The sequence below is a fragment of the Aquarana catesbeiana genome, linkage group LG01 (genome assembly GCF_042186555.1).
Source record: "Aquarana catesbeiana isolate 2022-GZ linkage group LG01, ASM4218655v1, whole genome shotgun sequence".
Taxonomy (NCBI): Eukaryota; Metazoa; Chordata; class Amphibia; order Anura; family Ranidae; genus Aquarana; species Aquarana catesbeiana.
The window spans coordinates 446,352,864-446,378,767 of NC_133324.1; the positions used below are offsets into that span (position 1 = coordinate 446,352,864).

At 41.6% G+C, this 25,904-nt stretch overlaps 1 protein-coding gene across 2 annotated transcripts in view; it reads right to left on the reverse strand.

Annotated features, from left to right (window-relative positions):
* Positions 1–25,904, reverse strand: part of DENND4C (DENN domain containing 4C) — a 245,983-nt gene that overhangs the window by 80,649 nt on the left and 139,430 nt on the right. For both annotated transcript variants that reach the window (XM_073636528.1, XM_073636518.1), the window contains exons 11-15: positions 24,557–24,657; positions 11,928–12,146; positions 5,531–5,676; positions 3,012–3,047; positions 2,730–2,860 (exon numbers count right to left, since the gene is read on the reverse strand). In XM_073636528.1, the coding sequence (XP_073492629.1) occupies positions 2,730–2,860; positions 3,012–3,047; positions 5,531–5,676; positions 11,928–12,146; positions 24,557–24,657 (633 nt within the window). The remainder of the gene's footprint in view (positions 1–2,729; positions 2,861–3,011; positions 3,048–5,530; positions 5,677–11,927; positions 12,147–24,556; positions 24,658–25,904) is intronic.

The window sequence follows — 25,904 nt, forward strand, 5'->3', positions numbered from 1 at the left end:
AATGAAATAGAATACAGAGCCTTGAGAGAAAAATGTTGGCAGTCATTTACGATTAGACAAATACAAAGGATATACAGTATATAACTATAATCTTTAAACAGTTCATTATACTGAATGTTATAGGCTAAAAAAGTAGTTATAGTATACAAAAACTTTAATGGTATGTGGAGACCAGCCCTTCATCTTCCCTGTAGTGACAAAATAAAAAGGTCAATTTATCTATGAAGAGTTTTGCAGATGGTGGTTCTGTCTACTAATTTACACTCAAGTGCTACAATGATCTGGCACATCATTGGGATTATTTAGCAGGGTCAAGCAGCACCTTGGAACAATACATTTGAAATAATGTTTCAGAAATAATGTTTAACTAAACCTACTGCTATTAAATGAATCACTGAATGGGCTGTTATGGGGGGGTTACATTGAACATCAAAATTACTTTATTTAATAACCCTGATAATGTAAGAAAGCTGGGATAAGAGGTACAATCTGTCAGATAGCACAAATGAACAAACTTGTGACTGGAAAACATGATCTATCAGCTACCAATGCTCTTTACCCATCAAAAGCACCTGGCCCAGATGGCTTTTCTGGCCATTATTATAAGGAATACGTTAAATTGTTAAGCCCTGTACACATGGGCCGAATGTCGGGAGACAACGGCCGTTTCAAATAAAACCATTGAATGAAAAAAAAAACCCGTTAGTGTGTACCCGGCTTTAGACCCCCCCCCACACACACACACTTATGTTAATCTAATTTGTGTTTACAGCTGCATAAATGACCTAGATTCTGGAAGTTTCCTACTATTCTGTTTGATTTGGTTAAGACTAAATTGTCCTGGATTATGATTAATAAAAACCTTTCTGATACCCCAGGATCTATCAAAATATAAAAAAAATTTACTCTTAAAACATCTTTTAACTGCTGTATAGGGGTTTACCCCGCAAATTGGTTGCTTATTTTCTCTTTTACTCCTGTTCTCTTTATTTTTCTGTTTGGTTAACGGTATATACTAGAGGTCGACCGATATATCGGCCGTCGGATATATCGGCCGATATTTGGTGTTTTTTACTTAATTGGCATCTGCCGATTGTGCTGATAAAAAAGGCCGATATCAGCGGACTTGCAAATGACTTCTGTAATAGAAGTCAATACAAGTTGCCTGTAATCTTCTGTGAAGCACTTCTCTCCTCCTCTGGGCAGCCTGCCAAATCTGATAAGAACCTGAAGTGATACAATGTTTACACTTATGAATGAACTAAATTCTGTGTGTAGAAGCTCTCAGTTTAACCATTTAAAGACTAAATCTTTTCTGACATTTGTTGCTTACAAGTAAAAATCCTGTATTTTCTGCTAGAAAATCACTTAGAACCCCCAAACATTATATATATTTTTTTTAGCAGAGACCCTAGGGAATAAATAAAATAGCGGTTGTTGCAATATTTTATGTCACACGGTATTTGCGCAGCGGTCTTTCAAACACAATATTTTTTGAAAAAATACACCAATAAATTAAAAAAAAAACTAAAGCAGTAAAGTTAGCCCATTTTTTTTTCATCCAAAAGTTTTGATTACCTGTTTTTGTGTATTTAATATTTAAGATATAGTTTTTTTAAATTTTTTGTTATCTAAATTCTACATACAAGTGAACTGATTGGAGGTTTGTTTTGTTTAATAAATGTTTAAATGTAAAAAATTTACTGTATCACTTAAGGTTGCTTGCACACTGGAGCAGGCATGCGTTGACGGTAAAACGCTGCTAGTTTTAGCGGCGATTTACCGTCATATTAGCGGCGCTATTCGGCTGCTAGCAGGGCGCTTATAACCTAGCTAGCAGCCGAGGAAGGGGTTAAATGCGCCCCTGAAGCGCCGCTGCTGAAACGCTTTGCAGGCGCTTCGGCAGCGGTGCGCATTCATTTCAATGGGCAGGAGTGGTGGAGGAGCGGTATACACCACTCCAAAGATGCCGCTTGCAGGACTTTTTTTTAACATCCTGCCAGCACATCGCCTCAGTGTGAAAGCACTCGGGATATCACACTGAGACTGCAGGGGAGCCGTTTTACAGGCACTTTACAGGCGCTAATTTTAGCCCAAAAGCGCCTGAAAAACGCCCCAGTGTGCAAGGGGTCTAACTATTAGATTTTATGAGATGAAGGGAAAAAAAAAAATCGGCCTAATATATCGGCCCAAAAAAATCGGCATCACATATCGGCCATCGTGATTTCTAAATATCGGCATCAGCCAGAGAAAAACCCATATCGGTCGACCTCTAGTATATACTCTACATGTTATGTCCCACAAGGCACACTGTTAAGGCTCCTGGGACAGACATATTTCTAGGGAAGCACTCCCCTTTAGGGGGATGCTTCACCACCTCAACCCAGAGACCATTATTTCCAATACTCAACCAGAGAGCCTCTGTGGAGACAAAGCCTCTGTTAAAATTAAACTGTATGGAAAAGTACTGCCAACAGGCCCTCCCTCCCCTGAACAGGATTGGTGGCAGGGACTGAGAAGACCAGTATGTTCTGTTTATACCATCTGACAGTGGGTCTTTGTATAGGGTAAAAGAAGCAAGAGACATTTTGTAGCCTTCTATGTCTTTATGGATATGGGACCATCGAAATTTTGTAAGAGTTTATTTTCCCTTTGTACTTCTTATACAAAAATATAAATTACTGAAAATGAAAACATGATCTTTTTCCCAGTGTCGTATAGTTTATTACCTGTATTTTGGAGCAGGATCAGGACCATCCTCTGGAAGAGGCTCAGGTGGCATTATAAAAACTGTGTGCTCACTCTTCTGAGACTCATCTAGCTCTATCAGACGGGTATCCTCAGGGGATTCCTGATCTACCTGCCATATAGATGAATACACCAATTAACAGTGACCGAAATGAACAAAAAGGAAAAAAAAAATGTGCAAGGCACACAGCAAGCAGGAGAGACACAGAAGCTGAACAATGGAGAATGGGGAGGTTTATTCTATTGTGTGAAGGATTCCATACCTTGTCTCCTTTTTCATTGCTCTTCTCTGGGAACAGCTACATAAATTAAAACAAAGGTTAATGTACATACAAATACATAGACACAGAAATCTATTTGATACTAGCTGATAATGCTGGTTTTATCATACATTTTCTGTTATTCTGGTCTGTGCCTTGTTCAAAAAAAGTTATGCTACAATGTTAGTATAAAAATCTCTGGCTGTAAAGGTCACTTTCCAAAGAAAATTAGAAACAGAAATGCCCTTGATGTAGTCAATAAAAGTTCTCATTTCAATCTGCTAACATTGGATTAGAATGATAGACTAGGCAATGTTGCAGTACTAAAATGGCCAAATCCGAGACTGTATAGGGGAGTGCTGTCCACATCAGCAAAAGCCTGGTGATTAGAGAGTAATTAAATAAAGGACTTCCCAGATTCAACAAGGCAGCCATGGAAATCTAGGTATTTGCAAGGCCATGATTATGTAATATGGAAAAGGCACAGAAGTTCTGAAGTGTGAGTGAAATGAGGGGTCATGCCCACAGGGCGTTAGAAAAAACGAGCTGCAAAGCCACTACCAACGCCAGGAAAAAGCATCTGTAAAAATGTGCCTTTAGTAGCTTTTTTTGCGTTAATGCACGTCTAGCTGTGCTAGCTTTTAGCAGCGTTGCTCGGCCTCTATTCAAAAATCAATGGTTCCCTAAGAGAGCCCATTGATTTGAATAGAAGTGCGATCATGATGATCCAACTTGCAGTGCGACTTGTGCGCTGAGGATCTTGAAAAGGAACCACACGCCAATTAAAAAAAAAAAAAAAAAAAACGGCGTGGGGGTCCTTCCACAATTCATATCAGACTCTCATTCGAGCATGCAGCCCAGCAGGTCAGAAAAGGGGACTAGGGGGGTGGACGCACGAGCACTCTCTCTCCCCCTCCCCCATACCAGGCCACATGCCTTCAACATGGGGGGGTGGGTGCTTTTGGGCGGGGCCTGCGCCCCCACCCCAAAGCACCATGTCCCCATGTTGATGGGGACAAGGGCCTCTTCCCGACAACCCTGGCCGTTGGTTGTCGGGGTCTGCGGGCTTATTGCGGGCTTTAACAAGGGGGCCCCAGATCCCAGCCCCCTATCCTATGTGAGTATGAGGTACAACGAACCCCTACCCATTCACCCGAAAAAAAAAAGTGTCAAAAATAAAAACAGTACACAGGTTTTTGACAGAGTAATTTATTTAAAGCAGCTCCGGCGTCGCTTCTCCTTCCGATTTCTTCATCCTCCGGTTCTTCTCCTCTCACCGCTGATGACTTATTCTGCTGCTGGTTCTCTTCTCTCCGCTGTCTTCTCCTTCTGTTCTTCCTCCGACGTTCTCTCAATGCTCTCTCTCGATGTATACCCCATACTCATTCACATAGGGTGGGGGCCGGGATCTTGTTAAAGGGGGCTTCTGGATTCCAATAAGCTCCCCGCTCGCAGACCCCGACAACCAACAGCCAGGGTTGTCGGGAAGAGGCCTTGTTACCATCAACATAGGGACAAGGTGCTTTGCCCCAAAGCACCCCCCCCCCCCCATGTTGAGGGTATGGTATGGTGTAAAAGGGGGGCTCACTCACCCCCCCCTCTTTCCCGACCTGCATGCTCAGATAAGGGTCTGGTATGGATTCTGGGGGAACCCCACACCATTGTTTTTTCCATTTTGGCGTGGGGCTCCTCTTCAAGATCCTTGCGGCTTCACAGCCTGTTCTCTCCTGCGCGTGGGCGAGTCGCGATGTGCTTTCTAAATGATCCCGCTGTCTTCTGGGACCTGTGTGTGTCTCCCAGAAGGCAGCGGGTTGGAGGAGGGGAAGTGAACAAAAGTGGGAGGGAGTACCTGTTTTTGACAGGTATCAGTTCCCCCCTCCGAAAGGTGTCAAATGTGGCACCGGGGGGCGGGGGACACGACACAGAGAAGCTGAGCTTTCATATTCGGGTGGAACTCTGCTTTAACGGATTTACTGGCCAGATCACCAGGTGAAAATAAAGGGGGGAAAGCCTAAAAAAGAAGGACTAATGCAGCCACCACATTTAAAGTGGAAGAAAGCCTTAACTACATCTATTCCTAAAAATGTTCCTGCCACCTCCTCGTACCTATCCTGAAAATAAAACAAATCTGCATACTTGCCTATTTTTAATCCACTCCGGTCATGTGACCCTGCGGCTCTGGTTCAGGGAGTGCTCAACAATGGCTGTAAATTTCCAAGAGCTGCGGTATCATTGATAGACTCATGGCCCTGCCATTGTCTGTGACACAGGGGAGCTGGAGCTGCGGGATTACACGCCTGGACCACAGCAGATTAAAAATAGGGAACTATACAGATCTTTTTATAAAACTTAGGCTGAATAAGTAAGAAGAAACATGTTTAATGTTTAATAGATGTAGTTAGGCTTTTCTTACACTTTAAGGATTTGTAATCTGCGATATATTACATTTTTGTTTATTTTGAGTTTATATACACTTTAAAATGTATTTAAAAAAAAATTAAAAAATCACTTTTTCTCTGTACCTTATCAATGCAGTCATCAAAGAATGCCAGACTGGTGTCCTTGTCACTGACAAAACTGCACTCTTCGATAAAGCGGATAAAGATCTGAGTTTTTGTTAGCTGTGTGTAGAACTTCACGTGAGCTCGATCCCTACTTTTCAAAAACCCTGTAATAGCAACGATAACTTGCATTAAGGCAGAACTTCACAAAGTAACAAAGTAATAAAAACAGGCGAGGTGTACTGTAATGTATCAAAAGAGTATATTTTGCGCTAACCATATGTAAAAAAACAGCAAAACGGTGCAGCTGCTCGTGTAAGTCAAAAATACAAAAAGGACCCAAACAAAGTAAGAAAAAAATACAAGCGCGCCACCAATAACTATGTATCTGAATACAATGTATACAACTACATTTCCGTGATTCACCACTATTATCGTGAAGAAATGTTTTAAAAAAATAGATACATTTTTCAAACTAGCTGAAATATCTTGTTTATGCAAAGTGTTTATATGTCATAAATAAGGAGCAACTAATTTACTCCATTTACTTTTACTTATACCAATGGGTTAAACGAATAACTATTCAAATGGTGAAATATAAGTAAAAAGTTACCAAGTGCCTATTAAAACTGGTGCTTATGTGAAAAAAATCAATTGTATAGATCTATGCGTTCATAATCTTTCAACACACCAATTAAATTACTTGTTCCTCTTTAAAAAAATAGCAGAAATAAATACCCTTGTGATGTGTCATAAAAGATAAAGTCCATATGAGGATATCTTGTATTGTAGATCAATCATGAATCTTCTGCTTTGGAACAAATAAATGATCTTCCCGGTAAAACCTCCCAAACGATAAAAACTTCTACTTTTGCATCCAATGTTACAAATAAGGTATATAATATTAAGGAATTCATCACATGTGGAACTGTGGGAGTGGTTTATTTGCTCATTTGCCCATGCGGGTGACAGTATGTTGGGAGGACAACTCGCGCTCTCAATATCAGAATAGGAGAGCATCTTAGCAATATTAGAAGGGGGTTTTTAAGACATAGTGTGTCAAAACATTTTAGAACACACCATAATAGAAACACAACTCTTCTTATAGTAATAGCAATAGAAAAATATACCCCCCCCCCTCTGGAGAGGAAGCAATCTCAGAAGGTTTATCTCTCGTCGTGAAACTAGGTGGATATATGACCTCTAGTGTTACAATCCCCTAGGACTCAATGTAGAATGGGACATTAATTGCTACATTGATAATAGATGCATAAAGAACTTCTCAATTTTAGTCATATATTTTGTACAAGACATTTACTCTCTGGTAGACTTCATTAATGGGATTTTTGTGGGTAAAAACTGATTTTACTGAGATAACAACAGTGTTGCCTTTTTCATGTTGATAAATATTTTTAATTAAAAAAAAAATGTTTTTATTTTTTTTTTAATTTATGAATAATATATTATATTTCAGCTGAGTTCCTGATTATATATCTGATATGTACTTAATATATTATCTGAAGTGGATCTTTGGAACTAGAATTCAGGTGTTGTTCAGGTATATGTATATGTATAATAAACCGGAAATGCAAAGCTAAAGAGAAAATCAAATACATCCAACAGACACATTTTTAAATGCTGCCCCAGAAAAGTGTATGTAATGAATTTTTGGGGGATTTTTTAGGATTTTTGGTTTTTATTTCTTTTTTCCGGTTATGTTTTTATTTGAGGATAAATAGGATATTTTTTTTAGATATTTTTAATTTTTTTTAGTCAATTTTTGAACTAGGTGGAAAGAAAAGCAAAGGTGTGCTAAATGACAACTGGATGATAAGCTTAATTGCTACTTCCTGTGTCTCTCCTGCCATTTGAATATATAGGCGTGCTGTGTCAGAGCATATTCATTTCTCCGTTCCCAGTGGAAGCCTGTTAAGGGGAAACGCGCATCGGATGGAGCAAGTGCTGTGATACCATCACATTTTATTCATTTTTTCCCTATGCAGTGAGAAGGCTCAACCCTCTGCTGCCTGTGAAACATTTTTATCCAGTTCCCTTTGCTGTGCACTATTTGCGGTGATGTTGCTGTGCAATTTGATTTGACTTTTTGGCTTGCAGTTTCCGAAATGCTGTGTTCTTAGTGCTGTGTGCAATTGCTGTGGAATTACAAGTGACTTTTAATAAGTTTTTACAACTACACTATGGAGTTTCCCCCGTTTTGTTTTCATTGAGGAGTCTGGATGTGTGGAGGATTGAGGGAAGATAATTGACCTTCCCTCCCTGTGGAAGTTTAACAGCTGAACCCAAATAAAGTGTCTTTTGGTTATTCCATTGAAGAAAAACAGGAAAAACTTTCTGGATTACTACCCAGGTGGAGATCACAGATGCCGGCAGGCGAATGCAACAAGCCTTTAGGCTCGGTTCACACAGGGGCAGCCTCACCGAGGCGACCTGCACACGACTGCCTGGGCGACTTGCAAAACGACTTCTGTATAGAAGTCTATGCAAGTCGCCCCCAAAGTAGTACAGGAACCTTTTTCTAAGTCGGAGTGACTTGCGTCGCTCCCCTTAGAATGGTTCCATTGTACAGAATGGGACGCTACTTGTCAGGCGACTAGGTCGCCTGACAAGTCGTCCTAGTGTGAACCGAACCTTAAGATCTCTATCATTTGAGATCCTACAGATTCGGTAAGCGAGCATTTCTACTTTACCTATAGCGGGAAGATCATTTATTTGTTTGTTCCAAAGTAGAAGATTCATGATTGATCTACAATACAAGATATCCTCATATGGACTTTATCTTTTATGACACTTCACAAGGGTGTTTATTTCTGCTATATTTTTAAAGAGGAACAAGTAATTTAATTGGTGTGTTGAAAGATTATGAACGCATAGATCCATACAATTGATTTTTTTTCACATAAGCATCAGTTTTAATAGGCACTTGGTAACTTTTTACTTATATTTCACCATTTGGATAGTTATTCGTTTAACCCATTGGTATAAGTAAAAGTAAATGGAGTAAATTAGTTGCGCCTTATTTATGACATATAAACACTTTGCATAAACAAGATATTTCAGCTAGTTTGAAAAATGTATCTATTTTTTAAAAACATTTCTTCACGAGAATAGTGATGAATCACGGAAATGTAATTGTATACATTGTATTCAGATACATAGTTATCGGTGGCGCGCTTGTATTTTTTTCTTACTTTGAGGTGTACTGTAAGAATGTAACACCAGTCCCCCGCCCTACATTCAGGTAGATAAAAGCAGTAACAGTTTATTTATATCTTTATGGCAGAGTTGGCAGTAGGTTGCATTGTTCTTTTTGCACTTTTTTTGAAAGTGCTTACATTTGTCAGAAAACGTCTATATGGCCAGGACTAGGTTGGAAGATTTCATAGAAATAGCTGTGCAGCTCCCACAGAACAGCAAATCGAAGATGTCCAAGGTGCGAGGACATGCAAGTATAAAGCCTGGTACACACTACTCATTTTTTTTTGTTCAACTCAGCAGGGCTGAACGAAAAAAAAAACCCCAAAACTGACAGCTCAGGAGAAGCCGCTGTACATTGTAAGACAGCGATCTTTCCTGCTGTGCTATTGGGTTCTGACAGGGGAGACGGGCCCACTCCGCCAGAACACTCCGCTCAGCGCTCTGTATGTATGCATGTTTGTATGTATGTATGTATGTATGTATGTGTGTGTGTGTTTAAATGCCTTTGTGTATGTATGTACGTACGGTACGTTACTTTTCATCCTAACCCCTAATCCTGCTCAATCAAAACCACAAGGGGTCGTTCACAATAGTGGCAAGGACTGCCGATCCTTGGAAAATTCGATTTAGTTTTAGTCTAAGTCTTAGGACTAAAATGGCATTTCCGCTTTAGTTCCATTTTAGTCTTCTGCAATTGTTTTAGTTGTATTTAGTCTATTGAAATCTCCAGTACATTTTAGTTGTCTAAAATATGATGTGTGTGATTAAATTGTAATGCATTAGTTAACATTTCTCTACAATTTCCAAACTCATTATATACTGCTGGAGTTAAAAATCTCATATGTTATTTATGGTATTGAGGAATGAGCATGCACAACAGACCAGTGTTAATTTTGAAGTCAAATTTCAATTTAGTTTTAGTCTTATGCCCTGTACACACGGTCGGATTTTCCGACGGAAAATGTGTGATAGGACCTTATTGTCGGAAATTCCGACCGTGTGTAGGCTCCATCACACATTTTCCATCGGATTTTCCGACACACAAAGTTTGAGAGCAGGCTATAAAATTTTCTGACAACAAAATCCGTTATCTGAAATTCCGATCGTGTGTACACAAATCCGACGGACAAAGTGCCACGCATGCTCAGAATAAATAAAGAGATGAAAGCTATTGGCCACTGGCCCGTTTATAGTCCCGACGTACGTGTTTTACGCCACCGCGTTTAGAACGATCGGATTTTCCGACAACTTTGTGTGACCGTGTGTATGCAAGACAAGTTTGAGCCAACATCCGTCGGAAAAAATCCTAGGATTTTGTTTTCGGAATGTCCGAACAAAGTCCGACCGTGTATACGGGGCATTAGTCTTTTGACTAAATTGCCGTTTTTAGTTTTAGTCCCATTTTAGTTTTGACTAAAATGCCATTTTAGTTTTAGTCATATTTTAGTAATCTCAATTGTTTTAGTTTTAATCATATTTTAGTCGACTAAAATAGTATTCATTTAGTCGACTAAAATGTTTTAGTTGACAACATTAACACTGTTTGGATCACCTTTCTGATGTGTTTAAAGCAGCTCTTCAGTATTTTTTTCAACTTTCCATCTATTAAATATTCTTGCCTTGTTGTTTTAACTGTGGATAGTAAAACATTTTTTTTCTGCCAGTAAATACCTTATACAGCTCACTTCCTCTTTCTTGTTTGGTCATTAGCCTAGGCTAATGACATCATGCACAGCTCTCTAACTTTCGTGAGAGTTTGCCAGCAAGGGAGGGAGGATGAGTCATAAGTGGGCCAATGAGAGCTGCAGAGCTGGAGGGGGCTTGATGAGGGCAGAGATAACAGGAGACTGCAGAGATCCATGTGTATTCATCCACGGAGGAGAAATGAGCAGGTAAGCAGAGGTGTGAGTGTGTCTGTCTGTATATATGTGTATGTGTGTGTGTCTGTGTAAATCCAGGAAGTGAACAGGCAGCAGCTTTAGCTGCCCACAGTTAAAATGGTTGCAGCCAGACTCAGTGGAGGGAGATTTCTGCAGCATATTTGGCAAGTACAGAATCACAGTGTATATAAAATAATATGCAAAGTGGTTGGAGGGAAGCTTCAGAATAGCAAAGATGTTTTTATTATAAATTATGTGAGCAGACTGCAGTTCCTTTAACAGGTGGTGAAGTGGTGATATGTCGCCTCCTGACCAACTGTTTGACCCCCTAAATGCACGCGATTGTGGGACAGTTGTAGCGCAGCCCCATTCAACTGAAGGTATACTTCCTGCCGCGGCCACAGCATGTGTACGACCCTGGCTATTGTCTGTACAGCTAAAGGGATAGTAAAAATGCAACTCACACACGGGGTTTTGCTCTTCCCCAACCTCATCTGTGAATGAGCCCTTGGTTTACATCTGTATAGCTGCGTGCTGTTTGTAGGGCAGTCCTTTCATTTCAAAGAGCTTCCCAACCGACCAAAACACAAGGAAAGAGGTCCCCGACACCTTTATATAAAATCATGCCATGTCGATTTGGAGCACAGTGAAAAGCTCCAAGTTTGCCAATGCGTGCGAATACCATTAAGAAATAATGCCACCCCTGTGCATCAGCTAAAGAGCAGCAGGGTTGTCTGCATGTCGGGAATGTGTACGATTCTGCATACGCAGTAATGTGAACCTAGCCTTAAAACGGGGGTGTCTCGAGACAAAAAAAATTATTTTCAAGAGTGCCACGACCAAAAAAAAAAAAAAAAAGAGGTTGAAAAACACCGTTCTAGAGGAACAAGCCAGTGAGTGGCTCTGCCTAGACAATGATCCTCCATGTCCACTTTCGTCACATGACCATACACCGGGGATATGTGGAATTTCACACATTAAAGACAGACAAACTTTTTAGGTCTGTCATTAATCTATTATATATAAAAAAAACCAAAAACCTTGTACAGAGCAACCGAGTCTGTAACGGCATGCAGATAGCTCAGGATTATTATAGTTTTGGGCTTTATATAATGAAGTATACCGTCTTCATGTCTCAAAACAAAAGGAAAACCTACTTTACATGCAGTTAGAAATTAAAATTATACATTCAATTAAACTGAATGAGCTATACATAAAATATAATCAAAAACAAATATATTCAATGCGAAAAAATAGTAAATAAAAACCTTGATGCTAAACGTTTATAGCAAAGGTTGTCAAAGGTCTAAACGAAAATGTACCTTGGTGGTCAAAAAGGGAGTTTGCTGCAGTGGCCTTCTTAGAAGGTGCTTCAGTTATGGGTTTTAAGTAAGACCTGTAGCCCTTTAGTATGGATGCCATGAAGCGCAGAAATGCTTCTTGAATTTCCAGCTCGAGCTCTCTCATTTTCTTTTGCCAGGAAAAGTCAGCTTCAATGGGAGTCATCTCAACTGCACTCTGTTCTTGGTTTTGTCTGTGAACTTAACAGAAGTACAAATCTCAAAACCTTCTATTGAGTAATGCATTTCCATACCCTACAGCTTATTCAAGCAATATTGCAGCTGCCTGGGAAAAATAGGATTTTTTCATCATACTTACCTGTAAAATCCTTTTCTTTGAGTACATCATGGGACACAGAGTTAGGCTAATATTCATTACCTGCTGGGCTATACTTCATCTCCAGGTTAATGGACACTGGTAGACCAAAGGTTTTTAGACAGGAAGTGATCCCCTATATAACCCCTCCCATACAGGAAGTTTTTCATTTTGTAGCAAGCACTGAACCCTCAAAAAGAGGGAAGGGACCTCTGTGTCCCATGATGTACTCAAAGAAAAGGATTTTACAGGTATGACGAAAAAAATACTATTCTTTTTTTTTTTCATACATCATGGGACACAGAGTTAGGCCAATATTCATTAGCTGCTGGGATGTCCCAGAGCAATAGCCTTGAGGGGAGGGAGACACCCTGCTAAACAATAGCCATTAGACCGTATACACTGCGGCCGAAAGCCATATCCTCGGCTTCTCAAACACCCACGTGATAAAATTTTGTGAACGTATGCACTGAAGACCAGGTTGTAGCCTTACAAATCCGAGCCACAGATGGCGAAAAGCCCAGGAGGTTCCTACACCCCTGGTAGAATGAGCTCTCACCCTAAAGGGAGGAGCTTTACATTTCAGACCATAGGCCTGAATGACCAAATGACGGACCCAACTGGCAATGGAAGCTTTGGAAGCTGCCTGCCCCTTCTTGGATCCTTTTGGTAAAACAAAAAAGGAGTCTGATCCTTGGAGCTCCGCAGATCTAGACAAATAAACCTTGACTGCCCAGACAACGTCCAAGGAGTGCAGTCGTCTCTCTTCCACCAAACGAGGCTGAGAGAAGAAAGAAGGCAAAATAATGTCCTGATTTAAGGCCGACACCACTTTTGGCAAAAAGGATGGAACATGTGGTAACACAACCCTGTTGTGGTGAAGGATCAAGTACGGTTCCCTGCATGAAAGGGCAGCCAAATCTGACCCCCTTCTAGCCGAGGTGATAGCCATCATATTTCCTTGATAGGTTCAAATGATTGTTTCTGTAACACAGACAGCACCAAGTTCAAGTCCCAAGGACACATAGGTGACCTAAGAGCACACACCGTTCCAAGCAAATCTTCAAGTGCAAATGGATGACAGGTGCAGACCCTGGCTCACCACCGTCCAATGCAAATAAAATAAAGACATGGTCGCACTCTGAATTTCCCAAAAGCTTGCTTGTAGTACCTTTATTGTCACAAGTGTATCAGACAAACACAGGACAAGCAGTTGACATGTTTCGCAAGCGATAGCTTGCTTGTTCACAACAAAAGTAGCATACGCTAAAGCAGGCTGTTTAAAAAAGAGTAGCCCACCCAAATCCACCTGCTTAGGATTATACTAAATGCAAAAAACATTTCAGCTGACATGATAAAAACATTACAACGTTTACAATGTGTATATGTGTGTGTATATATACACACACACACACACACACACACACACACACACGTAAACACTGACTCCATAAACAAGATATTCATGAGACAAAATGTCATGTTATCCATAAATAAATCAAAACACCATAAAAAGAAAAAAGAAGAAAAATACACAAAACAAAGAAAAATCAAAGAAAAATCGATGTATTTATGTCTAGCCTACTATTGCCCAAAAAAATTATTGTATATATACATTCTCAAACCATATATTGAGTCTAAGTATATATGTATACAAGATAAGTATATATTATAAATGTAAACTTGTTCAGAAGGGCATAAGAGGCGAGCTGCTGTAATGCTGTCGCACAAAAAATACATATGTATATGGGCTTGAGACAAAAACAAAATCAATCAAGCCCAAACACGGATGTACTCAAAAATGTTACTCAAACAAAAAAATACAACAAGAAACAAAGTTGCTTTTGCATGATAATAAATGATCTACGAGTCCTACTGGGAACAGTCTATAAATGACAAGTGGACATGTGCCAATAGCCGTATATGTATAAGAGGATGAAAAAACTAAAAAAAAATTGCGAGAAAAACAAACCAAAACCTGTGTGTATGTGTAATTATATATATATTTTATAGATAGATAGATGCACATGCCCGGGGGGGGATTGGAACAAAACCCTCCTCCAAATGGAACTAAGGTGGATTTATTTGTTAAAGGCTAATGTGCCTCCCGGCCTCAATGAAGCCATATCTTTCAAACCATTCCTTGAAGGATTTTCGTCTGGTGGAATGGAAAAATAGGCCCTGACTCTTTTTTACCGTGGCCTCGGAGGGTCGTTTTATATATATATATATTACACTTTATCATGTCAGCTGATGGGGTTTGATGTATCCATACTAATTACTGTTGTTTAAGAAAACTTTTTTTGATATACCTGTTCACTAGTACTACTTAAAGAGTCCCAATATACTGTTAATGACTGTACATTGTTGTTTTTTGTTTTCATTGTCAATACCTTATAATTATTTGATTATATGTCTTTTGAATTACCGGTATGTCCAATTTATTATCCTCTGCCTGTAGAATCTTTTTCCTTTCCTTGCTGCCGTTTGAGTCCGGTGCGGTCTTCCCTCTTTACACCACTTTGGGCACCAGATATGCTTTTTACTTTTTAATGTGGACGGATAAGTTCATCCTGTCCACATCATTTAAAACTGTCGTTGCGGGGCCTCTGTGCCCCTTCAGCTCTCTATGTGCCGCAATCGACCAATGGGATTGCCCAACACAGAAAGCCGCCCAGTCCTGGGCGGCATCTTTGGAGACTGTTGGACGTGTCCCATCACCGCCCACAGTCTCCATCTTGCCACTCCGGCGGACATGCGCAGTCCGCCGCTGTGGCATTCTGTGTCGGTGGGCTAGGTGTGCGTGACGCCGCACCGACGTGTGTGCATTCACGCATGCGGGATGGGGGCCGCGCCGCGTACACTCAGCACAGGGGACAGCTCAGTGGTCTCCCTGGCAACCATCCCTGGTATCAGCTGTGTGCAGTTTACTGCGCCAGCTAATTGGGATTTATCACCTTTATAACCTACGGCCAGCCCACTCCCAAGTCGAGCACTATGGAGCTGGATGTTGGGGAGTGTGGCTGGTCTCATCAGTCTCTCTCATACTAATGCCGCGTACACACGGTCGGACTTTTCGTCTACAAAAGTCCAACGGACGCCGACGGACTAAAGCTGGCTGGTAATCCGATCGTGTGTGGGCTTCTCCGGACTTTCAGCAGACTTTTTCAGCCTCAAATCCGACGGACTTTAGATTTGAAACATGCTTCAAATCTTTACGTCGTAACTACGACGGGCCCCGAAATCCGCTCGTCTGTGTGCTAGTCCGACGGACAAAAACCCATGCTAGGGCAGCTATTGGCTACTGGCTATGAACTTCCTTATTTTAGTCCGGTGTACGAATCCGTCGGACTTTTGTGTGGTCGTGTGTAGGCAAGTCCGTTCGTTAGAAAGTCTGCTGCAAGTCCGCCGAAAGTCCGCCGGAAGTCTGTCGGACAGGCTGTCGGACTTTTGTAGACGAAAAGTCCGACCGTGTGTACGCGGCATAAGGTAATTACCTCGTCATATAGCTTTCTTCAGTGTTAACCTGTATGGTAATCTACAGCTTACATAACTAGTTATCAATATTTTACTTAGTTTTTTGTCCATCTTAAAAAGCTTTTGTCAGAATACATCCCTCAGAAAGGTTTTACCCCTCCTTTTTTTTTTTTTTTTTTGTATCAAACCTGACATTCATCTTATGTATGTAGGTACGCAGGTTTAAATGTTTTAAACCCCCCCACCCTTTTTTGTTAGTATTATTTTTTGCCTGCATATGCACAGGCTTAAATATCTACCTGTTACTTATATAATTTATACTACATACATATTTCTAACTTTGCACAATTTTTTTTGTATATAGCAACTATATATCACAGTTTAAACAGCATTCATGTTATTGACTCTCAGTATATGGATGCACCCCCAAGCATTTTTGACTACTTTTTCTTTAATTTCATTTATCCTCATTATAGATAGTATTATCAGTACTTCTATGATTAACAGGCATGTTGGTATGCGTGTATGTATATATACATATATACATGCCTCTGCTGATTTTGTTGAATCTTAAATATTTAACTCTACTATATATCCAGTACATGGATACATTTGTCTAGCATATGTATTTTCTTTCTACTCCCAGGGATTCCATTTGCCTCAGTATATCCTTTTGGCCATCTCGCTGCCGTGGAGTGCAGGGGCATTTCTGCCTCTTAAGGACATCATCACTCAGTCTACACTTATAGATTTCTCTGATGCCCCTTTCTGTCTCAAGACAGTTTTCCTACTGGCTCAATTACTCGGTGCTATTCTAAACTGCAAGTTTTTAATGTGATTTAAGAAGCATTGTAAAACTACCTCACCATCTAACTTCATGTAAGTGCTGGATTACATTGCAAGTATGTGTTTTTTGTATTTCTTACATGTTTTGTCAATCTATTGATTATTTATCTTTACACCTTAGATGAACACCTCTTACTTTCTACACCCCTGAAGAAAGACTAGACTATATACCGAAACGCGTTGGGTGTGAAGAAGTTCTGTTATGTACATATTTTGTATGGTGATAAAAATGTATTGCTCAGACAAACCAATGTTCCGTTAAAACTTTTTAATATTGTTTTTTCATAAATAAAAATGTATTTACTATTACATGATTCTATATACTCTACTATACTTTTTATATACGATTTAATTGAGTGCCTTAAAAGTCCACTTAGGGGAACCCCTCTAGTTTTTATCTTAAACATCAGATGTGGTACGGTTCTTTAACATAGGTTAGCCATTCGTCCCTTTTCTTCTTATACGAGTCCTAATTGGAACAGTGTATAAATGACAAATGGACATGTGCCAATAGCTGGATATGTATAAGAGGATGAAAAAGCTAAAAAAATTGCGAGAAAAACAAACCAAAACCTGTGATATATATATATATATATATATATATGCGCATGCCCAAAATATATATGACACAAACGATCCTGGTTGAATATTTAATTATGAAAGTGTGAGATGTCCCACTCATGATTCATTCCGAAAGGTTTTCTGGTGTTAAAATTTAATATCCAAAAGGATTTTAAACACATCTCCTCCTCTTTTGGGTGTCTGGACTTTCTCCAAAATTGGTTCCCCTTTCCTTAAAAGGGGATACCCTGGTTATATGCTCGATAGAGCCTGTGTGAACGCCGAGTCCAAAGACAAATCAGATCTTCTAAGTGAATCAGGACATAAAGGCAGGGATAAAAAGAAAAAGAACATTTTTTTAATAAGCAAAGACCCACCTTTAGTACACCGTTCAGCAAAGAATTCCAAGACATTAGGAACGTTGTGCATCAATATTTGCCCATTCTTTTTGAGGACAATGTCTGTGCAGATCTTTTTAAGCACGGCATTAATTTTATTTCAAGGCGTGCACCTACTCTGGGAAATTCATGGTCTCCCAGCTTTTTTGATCCTGCCACAGTCAAGTCCACTACGTGGCTACATTTTAAGGGCAACTATGGATGTGGAGCTACAGTATGTCAGTGTTGCAAACATATCATTAAGGGAGAAACAGTATGCTCTTTTTCAAGTGAAAAAATGCATCAAATAAAATCTTTTTTCAATTGTAACACACGGTACATCATATACAGTGTTACATGCAAATCTTGAATGTACAATATATTGGACGCACAACAAGAAGACTCAGGGACAGGTTTCAAGAACATCTGTATAGTATTGACAATAATCTGCCGACCAATGTCGGCCGACACTTTAACCAGTAGCACAGTAGCAGTAGTGCCACTGTGGGGGTACAGATTTTAGAGAAAGTCCAGACACCCAAAAGAGGAGGAGCGGTCTTTAAAATCCTTTGCAAAAGGGAGTATTTTTTGGATACTCCAGAAAACACCAGAAAACCTTTCGGAATGAATCTTGAGTGGGACATCTCACACTTTCATAATTAACCATGATCACTTGCGTCATATATATTTTGGGCATGCGCATCTCTATCTATCTATCTATATACACACACACACACAGGTTTTGTTTTTTTTTTCCCTCGCAATTTTTTTTAGTTTTTTCATCCTCTTATACATATCCGGCTATTGGCACATGTCCACTTGTCATTTATAGACTGTTCCCAGTAGGACTCGTAGATCATTTATTATCATGCAAAAGCAACTTTGTTTCTTGTTGTATTTTTTTGTTTGAGTATCACTTTTTGAGTGCATCTGTGTTTGGGCTTGATTGATTTTGTTTTTGTCTCAAGCCCATATACATATGTATTTTTTGTGCAACAGCATTACAGCAGCTCGCCTCTTATGCCCTTCTGAAGAAGTTTACATTTATAATATATACTTATCTTGTATACATATACATTTAGATGCAATAAATGGCTTCAGAATATATTATATATACACAATCATTTTTTCGGGCAATAGTAGGCTGGACATAAATACATTGATTTATGGGTAACATGACACTTGTTTATGGACATTTGGGTTTTTATCCATTTCTCCCTTTGTGAGGTCCGTCAGTGTTTGTGTGTATATTATATATATATACACACACACACACACACACACACACACACACACACACCATTTCTTTAGTTTATTCGCATAGGTGACCTAATGGGGGAAGCAAGCAAGTTGCCCCCTGCATAAAGGTTCGGATCAGTGAATGGGAGGCTAAAAGGCCTTTGGATTAATACTGATAGAGCTGAAACTTGACCTCCGATTGTACTCAAAGCCAATTTGATTTCCACAGCTGACTATAGAAAAGAGAGAAATCTCCCAATCACGTATTTCCGAGGATTCCATTTTTTGGCTTCACGCCAAATATAAGTCTTCCCGACCTTATGATAGATCTTCCTAGTGACAGCTTTTCTAGCATTCACTAGGGTAGACACCACTGGTCCCGAGATGCCACTGTCCTTTAACACCCTGCCTTCAATAGCCATGCCATCAAATTTAGACACTGTAAATTTGGGGTGGAATATAGGACCTTGAGACAGTAGATCGGGGCGACGTGTAAGCGTCCATGGCCCGTCTATTGTCAGTCTCACAATCTCCGGGAACCAGGGGCTTCTGGGCCAGGCTGGTGCCACCAGAATGACTGGAACTCCCTCTCTCCAAATCCTGCGCAAAAAATGTGGAAGGAGAGGGACTGGAGGGAAAGCAAAGCATAAACCAGGGAGTACTGGCTCCATGGATCTACCAGAGCAACTGCTCCGATTGCCAGAGGATCTGTTGTTCGGGACACAAACTGCTGTAGTTTGATGTTGAACCTGGATGCCAGTAGGTCGACCTACATAGAATTGGCACATGTTCCTCTGCTCAGGCTAGTATGTGGTTCACCTCCTTCAGAGCTGAACGACTCCTGGTACAGCCTTGGTGGTTTATATAGGCTACTGCAGTGGCATTGTCGGACTGAACCCTGATAGGGCAGTCCTGAAGCTCCACCGTCCAGGACCGTAGGGCCAGTCTTACTGCCTGTATCTCCAGGATGTTGATGGGCAGGATCTGTTCTGTCCTTGACCATTTCCCTTGAGCTGTGAGCCCCTTCTAGGGTCTCTCCCCAGCCTGAGAGACTGGCATTTGTAGTCAGTACTCTCCACGTTACCAGGAGGAAGGATCTTTCCTTTCGCAGGTTCTGATTCTGCAAACACCAGTTTAGGCTTAAGCATGCCAGAGGAGATGAGAACATTGAATAATCCAGGGCTTGTCCTCTCCTGTTCCAAGCCAACAAGATGTCTTGTTGTAGAGGCCTGGAATGGAACTGGGCATAGGGCACCGTCTCGAAGGAGGATACCATCCTCCCTAGAAGTCTCATACAGAGTCGAATGGAGGTTTGTCTGGTGCCCCTTATCTGACGCACCTGATCCTTCAGGGCACAGATCCTTGCAGGTGGCAAGAATACCTTTGCTTGGACCGCATCTAGGATCAGACGTAAATACTTAAGACCTTGAACTGGTCTCAAAGTTGACTTTTTGGTATTTATGCTCCAGCCTAAGCTTTTCAAATACCGCACTGTGCATGTTATGCTCTGTTCTAGAGCCTGTAATGAGTGATCACTGAGCAGGAGGTCGTCCAGATACTTGAGCACCAGGATCCCTTGGGCCCTTAAAAGACCAAGTACTGGTGCTAGGACCTTTGAGAACACCCAGGGAGCTGTAGCAAGCCTGAAGGGTAGAGCCACAAACAGAAAATGACGTTCCTCTACTGCAAATCGCAGGGACCACTGATGAGGCTAAAAGATAGGTACGTGTAAATACGCGTCCTTTATATCAATGGAGGCTAAAAAGTCTTCCATCTGGAGCAAGGCTACAACTGGAGCGGAAAGACTCCATCCGAAAGGACTGGATTAGTAGATACTGGTTCAGGGATCTTAGGTCCAAAAATGGGCCTTGTGACCCAGTTTGGTTTTTAAACCGTAGAACAAGTTCACTCCTTCGGATACAGAAACCTGTACAATCACTCCTTGATGCACTAAATGATGTAGTGCCTGAAGCAATAAGTCTCCATTTGGAGGATCCAAGGGAACGCTGGATCTTAAAAACCTTTGAGGGGGAACCCCCCTGCAACTCCAGCTTGTAACCGCGGGATATAATTGAGGTGACCCACTCGTCCTGAATTACTTTTCTCCAAATGTCCGCAAAGTGCAGCAGCCTTCCTCCCACCCGATGGAGTTGGGGCATCCCCTCAAAAGGAGGGCTTGGTGCTGGGTTTAGAAGAGTTTCAGACCCAGGGCTATTTCTGGCCCCGGCCCTGCGGCTTGCCCCTGGCCCTAGCGCTCTGTTGGTGGCGGGACTGCCTTGACGCTGAGACACTTGAGGAAGCAGTCCCTGAGGTTTTAAATGAGGGACGTCTGGTGCTTTTCTTCACAGGAAGTAGAGAACTCTTCCCTTCCAGAAATCTTTTGGATATATTTGTTCAAATGATCACCAAATAAACATTCCCCATGAAAGGGGAAACCTACCAATAACTTTTCACAGTGAAGCTCGGCTGACCAGTTCTTAAGCCACAAAAGTCTGCGCACAGGTACAGACAAGAGAGCCAAACGAGAAACCTGCTGTATTGAATCCTTTTAAGGCGTCAACAGCAAAACACAGCGCTCGAAGAATATCTGTCATATTTTCAAGCAGATCATCCTCCTGGTTAGGACTATCAGGCCATTTGACCTGATCCTTTACGGACTGGCAGATACCAATTGCTGCAACAGCTGGCTGAATAGCTGAACTGGCCAAAGAAAAGGGAGCCTTTAAAAAAGACTCCAATTTCTTGTCAACAAGGTCTTTCAAGACTTGTGCGTTATCTACCGGACAAGTTAAGTTCTTGTTTAAGGAAGAGACTGCTGCATCTACGGCTGGCATGCTCCCTTTTTAAACAAACTTTTCATCCATGGGACATAAAAAGGGAAAACCTCTTAAGAGGAACAAAATCCTGTCAGGATGTTCCCAATCAGCATACACCGCCTGTGCAGCCTGAAGAAGCCTCAAGGATCCCAAGAGGACCAGGGGGGCTTAATCACCTCTGCAAGAGTCAACTTAAAGGCAGAACAAACCATTTCTGTCAGAGTCAGGATGAAAAGCCTCTGCGACTGAAAGGCAGACATCAACTGGATATCTTGTCCAGATTGCTCGGAAGCAGACTCATCCGCCAGGCCCTCCACAGAATCCTGAGCTCTTAGCTCTTCCCCATCCTCAACCCATTCCTGCTCCAAACTAGGAGGCTCCAGGGAGGGGGATCTGTCACGCTTCTTGCCACCCTGTGGGATGGAGGCAATCCTGTGCTCTAACCCGGCTAGGGCCAAGGACAGTTCATCCCTAGTGATAAAGGGTGAAGCAGCAACGTTGACTGTAGGCACAATACCAGATAGGCGCGGCGGCTCAGATTGCCCGGAGCCTCTGGACCTTCAGGGGATACGACTTTGATCATCAGAAACTACTGACGACACAGGTGTGCCCTTCCCTGTAGTGTTAGTCCCACTCCTCTTTTTTGAAGATATTTACTAGCCACAAAAAGAGAGTACTTGGGTGTAGTATTAAAACACCTCAGAAGGAAGACCCTTTAATAGGGCTCACCAAGCCCCTATGCAACAATCCTGCTGAGCACCTTTAGCCTGCCAAGCAACACTTGGTGACTCATGTGACCCAGGTAGGGAGAAATGAACCGCTGCAAGTGCCTGCTCAGAGTCTGCTCTGTGTCCCACAGCTGCCATCTGGAAGCACCACATGCTTGGCATATACAGCTTGAATAAGCTGGCTGTGCGCAGGAACATTCTGTGCATGCGGCGCATACACGAGCGTGGTCCCAGTGAACGGGCGTGGCTGTATTCGCGTAAGACGCAAATCTTTGTACGCCCAAGGCTACTGCGCATGTACGGCGAAGCTGCGTGCGCCATGGCCGCCAAACAAACTGCTAAGTCCAGCGGCACTCCTGCGAACGCACATGTGCCATGGAGAACCAAGGCGAAATAGTGCACCGTCATGCACCATTATACAGGTAAGAAACAGCCAGGCACAAGCAAAAAAGGTACACTTTGCAAACACCCACCGCTAGCCCAAAACTTCCCCGTATGTTTACCACACAGGTGTCCAGCCTCTAGCTAGCTTGACTGATTGTTACAATCACTGGGACACCCCACAATAAAGGGGTTTCACTTACCCGTCCAGGCGAAGGGCAGCTTAGAAACTAAGAGCCCAATCTTCACCATTCAGGGTGGGTTCCTGTCACTTGAGGACTTTCCAGGACTCCCTTGGACGTGTACAGCACCCTCCAGGAATGCCTTTGTGCTGTAGTGTCCGGGATTCCACTTCGCAGGGTCCAGCGCCCAGAGGCCTCATTACAGGCAAAACCTTGCTGGACCTTGAGTCTTCTTTGCGAGGCTAGGGTAACATTTATCTAAGCATATAAAGCCTGTGTCAAATGGATCTGATCGGTCAATCCCTTGATTCATTTGAGAACGGTTTGTGGGGCTAGAGACCTGGAGCCCAGAGAGCTCAAACAACCCTGCCATCCACCTTGCAGACAGTGGTAAAAAACTGAAGTACTTCCGGTATGGAAGGGGTTATATAGGGGATCACCTCCTGTCTAAAGACCTTTGGTCTACCAGTGTCCATTCACCTGGAGATGAAGTATAACCCAGCAGGTAATAAATATTAGCCTAACTCTGTGTCCCATGATGTATGAAAACTAAAGAATTGTGTTTTTTCTTAACATCTCTCAGACCGTATTTCAATGTGTTTACATTATAAATACAAGGTTTGCAAAAAATGAGGTAAAACCATATTTAAATTAAAGCATATGTCACCCCCAACATTTCATACTCCTGATGTGTGCTTGCTATACCATGTACTTGTATGAAAACATATCCTGTTCTCTTTGTATTGCTGCCTTTGTGTGAAATCCCTGATGTTTACCAGTTCCTCTGCTTTTTCTATTAAAAACAGACCACACTAGGCATGACAGCACAGCCTGGTCAGTTTTCTTTAAGCAAATATATTTGTATCATTTTGAAAGTAATTTGCCTAATTTAGGACATGCTAATGGTATATTTAGAATGTGGGTATAAGGGAGTCTATGACTTTACCATTAATTCTCCTCCTCATTGATAGGTGGTTGAGAAGGAGGAGGTGCAGACGAGATAATGCAAAAGGATTTTCTCCAAGTTTGGTCTGCTCCCCTTAGCAGCCAGACAGCCGACACAGCTGAATGGATTGAAGCAGTCTGCCAAAATGATCAAGAGTAAATGAGCCATTGAGGGGGCAAGAAGAGGGGGTTTGTCTAGGAGGGCGAGAAGAAGGGTCATGTGTACAGGAACAGTTAGCCTGTGGAAGAAGAAATAAGTGCAACATGTCCCTCCTAGATCAGCCCCCATTCCTTGTCCTTTGTTGCCCTGTTCTACTTTTACTATGCCTGCTTGCCTCCTTTGTGCTATTCATTACTGGCCTAGCAGTGATGCGTTATACCTTTGGCCTCACTTTAGTATGGCCATACAGGAAGAGGCAACCAGGAGCCAAGAGAGGGCACAAAAGCAGATGACCAGTAGGCAATTGGGGCCAACACAGAGAAAGAAACACACACTTGGAAGCAATGACGATAGAGAAGACAGGGCTTGGGGAATAGTGAAAGGGTGGTCTGAAGAATGCTCAAAATCCAGCAATATTTGCAATAGCAGCTGACAGAAAGAAAAATGTTAGGGCTTGAGGTGGGCAGCCCGAACCTTCTATGTATCACTGCTTGGCAACTGTGCAAGTTTTACAGAAAATCAGCTTGTATACATGTATAGGATCACATTTTAGAACATAACAGCAACAATATGAGATACTTACCAAGCAACAGCTGAGGATGGACTTTTTTCAAAACACCAAGGAGGTTTTTCACTGGTTTCTTTGGAAGCTGTTTCCAAGTCACATTTCTTTTCTCCTCCGCCCTGGTATGAAAGAAGCAAAAAAGCAGTCACTGTCTGGATATAATGTACCTAAATACACTACATTACGATTCTATGCAAAATAGCCCTTACCAAACATGTTCTGAGTGTTGTATTAATGATTCCACTTAAAAACTTTGATAACACTAAGGAATTTACTATTTCTTATTTTTGAAGCATCAAACATCATATTTTACAACTTAGTTGATGCTTGTGTGGCGCATTCTCTTTTGGCCATACTTCCCCTGTGACCCAGATTTAGCTGACAGCGGGCTAAAGTCCGCTGTTGGCTGATGTCAAAGAGCAGGTCCAGGCTCTGCAGGGATTCCAACAATAATGTCAAGACAAGCATGTACATTATTACAAAAGCACAGCCCACCGTTTCTTTACGCTAACATGATGAAGTCCGCAATCTAACAGAATGAACTGCAAACGAGCGGTGAGGGGACTGGTCACCCTGCAAAGGACAGAACAGGTATGATTGTCTGATCTCCTACACAGGAAATTATTGTAGAGCAGCTTCTGAATTAGGACTTTGAAAGAAAATACCAATAGAGTGGTGCTGCTGCTGCTTTATAGTTCTGATTGCCTAACACTGTGCCAAAATAGATTTATTCCAGAGTGGGGCTTTAAAGAAATATAGTTTTCTGTACGATACTAGTGCCTTAGGCCAACACAGAGTTTTTAATCTGGTCTCATTTTCAGATCTGTGAGCTTTTGGATACAAAGTTATGTTGAACCATTCATGCACCACTTTGTTGTATACTTTAAAAATTGAGCTTTCTGACTTTTCAAATGTTTTCGTAGTTAGATCATTCAATTTCCAACCTGTTCCCTTTATGCATATTGTTACAACCATTTGTAATCAGCTTGACAAAAATTGTTTAGGCTGCCTCAGTTGCTCTGGTTTTCTCACATAATACTAAGATGTTGAGATCAGAGCTTTGTAGGGGCCATACCATCTCTTCTAGGACTACTTGCTCCTCCTCTTAAGACAGTTCTGTAGGACTTTGGCTGGAAGTTTGTGGTCAGTGTCCAGCTGCATAATGAATTTGGGAACAGTCAGACACCTCCCTGATGGTACTGCATAATGAAAAAGGATCTGCCTGTACATTTCAGCTTTGAGGAGACCATTCATTCTGACCAAAATCCCCAACATCTTGTGCAGACATACAGCCCCAAACCTGCATGGATTGTCCACCATGCTGCACCATTGCCTGCAGGCACTCATCCTTGTACCGCTCTCATTC